The sequence below is a fragment of the Atta colombica genome, unplaced genomic scaffold (genome assembly GCF_001594045.1).
Source record: "Atta colombica isolate Treedump-2 unplaced genomic scaffold, Acol1.0 scaffold35, whole genome shotgun sequence".
NCBI lineage: Eukaryota > Metazoa > Arthropoda > Insecta > Hymenoptera > Formicidae > Atta > Atta colombica.
Window position 1 is genome coordinate 954,887 of NW_017259459.1, and position 9,087 is coordinate 963,973.

General features: G+C 30.1%; 4 protein-coding genes across 4 annotated transcripts; 3 read left to right on the forward strand and 1 right to left on the reverse strand.

Moving 5' to 3' along the window:
* Positions 1 to 656: 656 nt before the first annotated feature.
* Positions 657 to 1,210, forward strand: LOC108690681 (histone H2B). Its single transcript, XM_018198084.1, has one exon. It carries the CDS (start codon positions 810 to 812, stop codon positions 1,179 to 1,181), a length of 372 nt encoding a protein of 123 aa, XP_018053573.1. The 5' UTR covers positions 657 to 809; the 3' UTR covers positions 1,182 to 1,210.
* A 1,716-nt stretch (positions 1,211 to 2,926) lies between these two features.
* Positions 2,927 to 3,398, reverse strand: LOC108690678 (histone H4). The gene has a single exon (XM_018198082.1). The coding sequence runs from the start codon at positions 3,358 to 3,360 to the stop codon at positions 3,049 to 3,051; it is 312 nt and encodes a 103-aa protein (XP_018053571.1). The 5' UTR covers positions 3,361 to 3,398; the 3' UTR covers positions 2,927 to 3,048.
* A 265-nt stretch (positions 3,399 to 3,663) lies between these two features.
* LOC108690744 (histone H3) lies at positions 3,664 to 4,117 on the forward strand. Its single transcript, XM_018198184.1, has one exon. The coding sequence runs from the start codon at positions 3,676 to 3,678 to the stop codon at positions 4,084 to 4,086; it is 411 nt and encodes a 136-aa protein (XP_018053673.1). The 5' UTR covers positions 3,664 to 3,675; the 3' UTR covers positions 4,087 to 4,117.
* Positions 4,118 to 7,498: 3,381 nt separating this feature from the next.
* On the forward strand, positions 7,499 to 8,198 carry LOC108690703 (histone H2A-like). Its single transcript, XM_018198128.1, has one exon. The coding sequence runs from the start codon at positions 7,553 to 7,555 to the stop codon at positions 7,925 to 7,927; it is 375 nt and encodes a 124-aa protein (XP_018053617.1). The 5' UTR covers positions 7,499 to 7,552; the 3' UTR covers positions 7,928 to 8,198.
* The last annotated feature ends 889 nt before the right edge of the window (positions 8,199 to 9,087 follow it).

Sequence of the window (9,087 nt, forward strand, 5' to 3'; positions counted from 1 at the left end):
ATCGGGCAAAGCACATGTGAAATTTCGATTCTCAACATAACATATCACGAAATGGCGTTGGAAAAGAAGGAATGTCCTGCCTTTGTTCGGGCGTCATGTGGTCAGACAAAGAAACACGGTTACTTTGTGCTATTCACAATTTTTACATCATAAATCAAATTCTAATATTTATTTAGATTTACGTTTTATATAATCTTTGAAGTATATAATTATTTTTTCTATTAATATTAGAAAAAATAATAGAAATTATATATAAAGCTTCAAAAATATTCGATTCCTTTAATTTATATCTCGGACTTCATCATGTGAAATTATATGTGTTTCATTTCAATATAATTATATCTGAAACATGAAATTTTGTAGTACACATTACGTTAAATTATGTTAAAGTACGTAAATTTAATTGTTTAATTGAAAGGTGTGTTTCGCGTTGACAAATTATTTAAAATTGTACGGTTTAACAATCCGTAATTTTTGATACATTTTTATGTGTTACATTAAGACGAATGTTACTGAATCGTCAGGCCCATTTTGTTGTTCAATAAATTATTTTGATACAAAGTCACAAAGTTTAACTTGAGTATCCTGTAGTTTGGTTCAACGTCAAAAACGTGAGACAGTTGTTTCTACAGCGCACCAATAAGGCCGAGGTCGACTCAATCGCGGCAGTTCTGCGCGATGTGATTGGTTATTGTGTGGCTACTCCATTACGTATATAAAGAACGCAGACGCCATCGAAATCAATCGACGCTCAGACTTTGTCAAGTCTACATCTACGCAGAGAGTTTTCGTTACAACTCAATCTCGACATGCCACCCAAAACCAGTGGTAAAGCGGTGAAGAAGGCGGGCAAGGCTCAGAAGAATATTAGCAAAACCGACAAGAAGAAGAAGCGCAAAAGGAAGGAGAGCTATGCTATCTACATTTACAAGGTGTTGAAACAAGTGCATCCCGATACCGGAATTTCCAGCAAAGCCATGAGCATCATGAACAGTTTCGTTAATGATGTGTTCGAGAGAATTGCCGCCGAGGCGTCAAGATTGGCGCATTATAACAAGAGATCGACGATCACGTCTCGTGAGATACAAACTGCAGTGAGGCTTCTTTTACCTGGAGAATTGGCTAAGCACGCAGTCAGTGAAGGAACTAAAGCAGTGACCAAGTACACTAGCTCCAAGTGAAGCAATTTAATACATATTGCATACGCATATCGGCCCTTTTCAGGGCCAACAAATCCTTAAAACATGGAAATCTCTTGTTTTGCTTTTTAATAATCTATATTCATATCTTCATCTTCAGTAATAAAACAAAAATATTAAAGCATAAATTATAGCAATTTTTATTTTTTGAATTTCATATTTTTGATATCGAAATTACTAAGTTCAAATACTTTAAAATAATCTGTGATGAATTCCATCGCTTACATAATTTATATTACACTGATTATTAACACATAGTAATTTAATCGATTGAATATTAAATAATATTTTAATGTTATTTAACTGAATACACTTCGTGTATTATTTCATTGTCTAAGTTTATTATATTATGTTTATTGTATTTAGACGTTATTTTAAAGCATTTTAATGTATATTAATTCGGTAGTGTGAGTGCCACTCACATTAGAATTTATAAAATATATATATAAATTCTTATTATTATTCTGTTATTAATTTTTGTGACATTTCTTAAATAATAATCAAGATAAGCAATAAGAATTCAGTTGCGAACAATTCAGAGCTATTTTGTTGTGTAAATATTTAGAAATGATCTTTCAAACAGATCAACATTTAATGCAATAACGATCAGGATGTATATTTCTGTCAATTTTTAAATTACTTTTTAAAATCAAGATTTATTGAAATTTTTTAGTTTTATTCAAAGTTCGGTTTTATAATATGATCAAATGCTAGATAAAGAGATATTCATATCTCTAAATAAAAAATTGTATTTATAATTTGTTGTAAAAGTATATTTACGAAACCTTAATTGCTACATAATCCTTGCTCTCGTTTAACAATTATTACTTTATCATTTTAGAATTTAAAACGAGGAATATAAATAAAACGACAAGATAGTTTTAAAATTTTCTTTGCAAATTTCTATTCTTAAAAGATAATAAAATTCGATGAAAAAATTATGCTAAACGTTTAGACGTTACAGATAGTTTAAATATCTATGTGCAATACGTGCAGAAATGAAGATCATAAAACGACTAGAGTAATATTAAAATGAAGCAATATTAAAAATGGAGTAATATTAAAAATAAATATTTTTAAAAAATTATTTGCAATATGGCACTATGTTTAAAAGAAAGTATTCTATTTAAAATATTAATAAATCAATTTTGTTGAACGTGAGAAAAATAATACAGAGAAACTATTTTCTAAATAGTTTTTAAAAGTATTCAAATATTTTTATAACTTCAAAAATATTCAAACATTTTATTTAAAATAGATTATATAATAATTGGTACATTTTTTATAGATAATATTCATGTTTATCTATTAAAATTTATTATAAATAGCTGCGTGCAATTACATTACTTTCTTGAGGTATATTGACTTGTTTAATATGCGAACAAATGAATAAACGAATCTGGTAATTGAATTGTAAAGTCCCCTTTTTGATTAAAGTACTGAAGTAAATACATTCTATCTTATTGTTTTCCATTATTCTCGAGTTCTATTTTATATTCATGGAAGTCGTTTCGTAGAAATGTTCCTTCAATATAGAAATTGCAAATGAATCAACTTACTGAATATATACTTATAAAAGTATCTGAAAATATATTCGAAAGTAAAATATAATGAAAAAAGATTCGCTTTGTTTTTAATTTATTTTAAATGTTTAATGAATATAAAAGATGAATGCAATACACATACTATAAAATTTGAAAAAATATACGAATGTCAAGTTAGCCTTCTTGAATAATACTTATCTTAATTTTAAATCTTAAGTTTCAAAAATTGCTACAATGAGAAATACAACGTTTGAAATTTTTGGTGGCCCTGAAAAGGGCCGATTGTATATAAATAAAAACTATGTTTAACCGCCGAAGCCGTATAAGGTTCTTCCTTGACGTTTCAGGGCGTAGACGACGTCCATGGCAGTCACAGTCTTTCTTTTTGCATGTTCGGTGTAGGTAACCGCGTCACGAATAACATTTTCTAAGAACACTTTCAGTACACCACGTGTTTCTTCATAAATCAATCCGGAAATACGTTTGACTCCGCCACGACGTGCCAAACGACGGATGGCCGGCTTGGTAATCCCCTGGATGTTATCACGGAGTACTTTACGATGTCTTTTTGCTCCTCCTTTTCCCAATCCTTTTCCTCCCTTACCGCGGCCAGTCATGATGATCTGTTTTTAATCGTCGTACGTACACCCTCAAAAGTGCCAAACGATTTTGGTGGCTCATCTTAAAATCCAGTCCATTTTATTCCCTGGCTACTCTAACGCGCCCCACCCTGATGGCATCCACCAATAGGAGCGTTCTCCGTTCTACCTTGGTGGCTCCCCCCACTCCTGAAGCAGTGACCAATCAAACGTGGCGCACTTTTCCGATACTGTATATAATACAGGAGCAGTGCGAGTAAACTCACAATCTGACTCACAATCTTGACGTAGAGTTCCGCTCTGTTAAATTCGATTCACAATTTTACGGTTACAATGGCACGTACCAAGCAGACCGCTCGCAAATCGACAGGAGGAAAAGCGCCTCGCAAACAGCTGGCCACAAAAGCTGCAAGAAAAAGTGCTCCGGCTACCGGTGGCGTGAAGAAACCCCATCGTTACAGGCCTGGCACTGTGGCCCTCCGTGAGATCCGTCGTTATCAGAAAAGTACAGAGTTATTAATCCGTAAATTGCCATTCCAAAGACTTGTTCGTGAGATTGCTCAGGACTTCAAGACGGATCTTCGCTTCCAGAGTTCTGCTGTAATGGCTCTTCAGGAAGCTAGCGAGGCATATCTTGTCGGTCTTTTCGAAGATACGAACTTGTGCGCTATTCATGCTAAGCGAGTTACCATCATGCCTAAAGATATCCAACTGGCACGTCGTATCCGTGGCGAGCGAGCTTAATTAGGCGCAATGAATTAAAAAAAATATTTAATCGGCCCTTTTCAGGGCCAACAATTTTTCAAACGGATATTTCTTGTTTGCATATATTTTATTTATATATATATTGCATATATATTATTTATTATTTAAATAGAATTATTTTGATACTTTTTTTCCAATATATTTATTAAAGAAATTAGTGTTTAAAAATATCTCTTTAAATTTCTCTATATTTAACATACTTTGAAGTTTTCGAATATTTATTACGTTTAATATTACGAGTACGAATATGACAACAAAAATAAAATTTTATTGACATAAAATTATTCTAATTTCAAGCAATATTTATATACAATTCATGGCTTGTAATTATGATACTAATAATTCAATTATTAATGAACGTAAAAATATTTTTAAAACAATTTATAAATCCGACAATGCATATGTCAAATATAAATTTAGTAGATCTGAAATTTAAAATGCTTCATATTTTTTCGTGAAATATATATACATACAATATTTCATAAACATTTAACTTTTCTGAATTGCAACTTAAACAGCTTCTAATTACATTTACGTTGCTTTAATATCTTTCAATGAAAATATATGATATTCTTAAATATTTTTAAACGGACTTATCAAAAAAATTAACTCAATGAAGACTCAATTAGTAATTATATTCAGCATTACAAGCCAAGGGAACTCGATACACTTTTTATCTTATCCTTATTCGTCTATCTTTTATGCTAGCTATTTTTTTATCCTTAATGTATCAATCTCGACGTGCATATTTTGTCATTATTTCTATCTTATTTACAATACACCTCTTAACCTCTATTTATCTGTCCCCTACCTTTTTTTATTAAAGATGTTCTTTAAAAATTGTGTGTATATATTAGGTGTGGGAAAAAGTTCGTGGCGTTTTTCCCATTAGATGGGAAAACTAAAATTAAAAAAATTAAAAAAACGCCACTAACTTTTTTCCAAATATATATATATATATATATATTTTTTTTTTTCTTTATTTCTATCGACTTATAATTTATTTGTACTTTATATCTTGTTAAATTCCTATCCCTTTCGTTGTTTATTATCAATATAATCTTCAATTTTCATTTATTTTTTCTTCAATGCCCTTCTCAATACTGCTTCAATTTCCTTGTACTTTTAATCCTTCGATTCGTCGCCATCCAAATACATCACCACGATTCTCCTAATATAAATCTGTGAAATACTTCCTTTCTCCTCTGCTAATATTATTTTTTTGTACTTTGAATATTTTCTTCTTTTTCCTAATTCAGTTTCTGTTTCATCATTTCTTGTGCCCTTTTTTTTATTCTTTAAAATTAGTTTCCTCTGCTTATAATCTTGTCTTATATTCCTACTTTATTCACATTATTATGCATGTCTACTTCTTATGTCGCACAAACTCTTTAACATACATATCTTATCCTATCTTAACCTATTACATCTCGATTACCTCTACTCTCTTTTTACTTTCCTTTCTCTTAAATATTACTTTCTTATCTTTTTCTTCTTTTTGATTTATTAGCCTCGCAATTCAGCCAAATGGCTGAATTGGACTGCGATGGTCTTCAATGGACTGGGAAAAATGGAAAGATTCTGATTAGTTGATTCGCTTATGCACTATGCATTATGTGTTATATAAGAGTCTGTGTTATGGCCATAAGAATTAGGAAATGCAAATGCATAGTCAAAGCCGCGCAACGCTTTTCAAAAAAATAATCGAAGTGATGCAATGCCCGAAGCGAGACATCTGACCTGTTCGAGTGGTCTCATGAAACTTTTATATTTAGATATCTTACTCGTGCATTCCTACCTTTTTCGTGACCAAATTTTACATCTTTCTTCTTTTAATTTATTTGGCCTACATCGATGCTTTTTCACATCTTTATTCGGATAGAAAAATTTGAACATAATTAAACAAAAAGTTACATGATTGATCCCAAGGTAGCGATCATATAATAACTTTCTCTGTAGAGCGGAAAAATAAACGTTTCTTGTATACATACATAGGTACATAAAAATGTTCACTTTTCACGTTTCCATTGTAAAAAAAAGTTACACGATCGTTATCCGGAACACAATTTCTAGTAATTTACTAAATGCAAGCAATCGAGCGAAAAAACATACATCGTGTGTGTGCTGCTGACTTTTGTAAGATTTTTTTCTTAGGCTTTTTTTCGGAATCTTTTATTTATCTTATGTTTTTGTATTGGTTTACGTTATATTTATCGATTTGAATATGAAACGTTACCTAAAAGTTTTCTAAATATTGATTTGCCTATTATAATTTATAAACATTGATGAGATTTAAATAAAATTATAGAAAATACTGAATACAGCACGAAACAATTTTATAAGGAAGATTACTTAATTCTATACAACAATAAGAAAAATGCAAACTGTAACAAATAAAACTATATTGAAAAGACATTAAAAATTGTATTGACATTAAAATATACATTTAAATTAAATTTAACGTATTAATCAAATTAATTTAAACGTATTAATATATAATTTCAGAAGTCTCTAATTATCATCACGCAATTATTACAATTATCGGTATAACAAATCATGTTTATAAATTTGAATTTTAATTTTTCGTTAACTCATCTTATCGAAGCGTAATATGATGAATTCTAATATAAACATATTTAATGCTATTTTCATAATTTCTCTGTGTCTATATTGTAATAAAAGGTTGTTTAAGTCGAATTTGATATAATTTTATCAGTATTATTTGTATTCGAAAATTAAACTTAAAATATTGAAAATATTCTGAACTATGTAAATTTGTCTTAGTAAATTATGTAAAGGGTCTTGAGTTCTTAAATTAGTGGCATTTAATAAATTCTTTATAAGCGTTCTATATATTTTTATCATAATCGAGTCTTTTAAGACCATTACATACAAAATTCAAATGGAATTTTGCATTATTTTATTATCATGTACATCCTGTATTGACGTGACACGTCTGCAAACATTAAATTATCAAAAAATTAATCTAATAAGCCGTTTGCAGTTTAATTGATTTATTAATTGATATATTAATTGATATATTAATTAACTCTTTACATTTTTTTAATTATAAAAATTAAAAAAGATATATGTATCTTTAAATTAAGATTAAAGTGATCTATATTAGTAGACACGAACATCAATCACATAAATTATTATCTTAATTAATCTAAATATTTTCTCTAAACCGTTATTTATACTTTATTCATTTGCATTTTATTTCAAATAATAGGAATAATAATAGAAATAAACGTGTTGAAAGTGTTTCAAATATCAACCGTCATATCAGCGTTCAGCCAATAGCAGCTTCGCTCGCACGCCATTGGTGAAACGTTACTGACACCATTGCCTATAAATACAGCTGGTTTTGAAGGTCTCCCTTAAAACGCGTTCTGCCGTCGTACGGTTCGCACGGAAGCTGTTTACGCTTGATTAGGACGTCAAGATGTCTGGACGTGGCAAAGGAGGCAAAATTAAAGGCAAGGCGAAGAGTCGCTCCAATCGAGCTGGATTACAATTTCCCGTGGGCCGTATCCATCGATTATTGCGAAAGGGAAATTATGCCGAACGCGTAGGCGCTGGAGCACCGGTGTATTTGGCTGCCGTGATGGAATACCTTGCTGCCGAAGTGTTGGAGTTGGCTGGCAACGCAGCTCGCGATAACAAAAAGACAAGAATCATTCCGAGACACCTGCAACTCGCCATCCGCAATGACGAGGAATTAAACAAGCTATTGTCCGGCGTAACCATCGCTCAAGGTGGTGTCTTGCCAAACATTCAAGCGGTGCTGTTGCCGAAGAAAACGGAAAAGAAAGCATAATCGTAAACTGATTATGTGAGACAACAACCTCTGGTTTGCAATCACAGCGAGTAACAAATGGTCCTTTTCAGGGCCCCAAAATATTCATACGATGATACGATCTCTTGTTCATGCTGCATGTACATTGTACAATTATCCGTATTTTTCATTTGTATAGTAGTTGATAAAAATAGAGATCAATCGAACACTACAAAAGAATATACAAAAGAACACTTAACAGAACAGACGTTTTATTTCTGACAATAGTTTGTAAATATGTTAATGATCATATTCCAACTCAAACCATTTGAAATATTTTATTATAACCTAAGAGAATATAAAAAGCAATTTATGTAATATAAGCTTATTTATTCAAAATATATAAATATCTTTAAATACATTTCCTTAATTTCCTCGAACTACTCTAGTGAACTACTCTAGTAAAAGTGTTCTAAATTATTCTAAATCTATCTTATGAGTTCCATCTCCAAATTTATGACTTACATTTTCATCCTGTATGTAATATCTAAATATTATTATACATTGAGTATTTTCCATTTGATGATACAAATCGACACAAATGTCGTTCTATCTTTGTCATTTTCTCTGAATGTCAAGGATAGAATGACGCTTGTCATCAAATGAAAAGTACCTATTGTTACTTACATCTTGTACAAAAACTAATGTTCTTAAATTTTATTTTCATTAATTTTATTCAATCTGTACATTCCTAGAACTATTCCAGTAAAAGTATTCTAAATATCCTTTAAACCCTTAATAGTTGATTCTTCTCAAAATTAATACTATTAGTTATATAATTATGATAAACATTTTATTTAATAATTATTTCTATTGTTATTTCTATTGTAGAATCAAATTAAGCTACAAAAATGTAGAAGATAATAAATATACTTTTCAAATTAGTATTTTACTGCACCTCCAAATTTATGACTTAAATTTTGTTATCTTTTGTACATAATATTTAAATATTATCTTATATCATTATTTACGTCTTGTGTAAAATTAGCGTCCCTAACTTTACAACTTTATTTCATCAGTTTTGATTTAATGTAAGTATAAAGCATACTTCATATTTTATATGAAATGCTAAATAAATGGAGGGAGTAATTTTAGATACATACATCACACACATATATATATATATATATATACACATGATT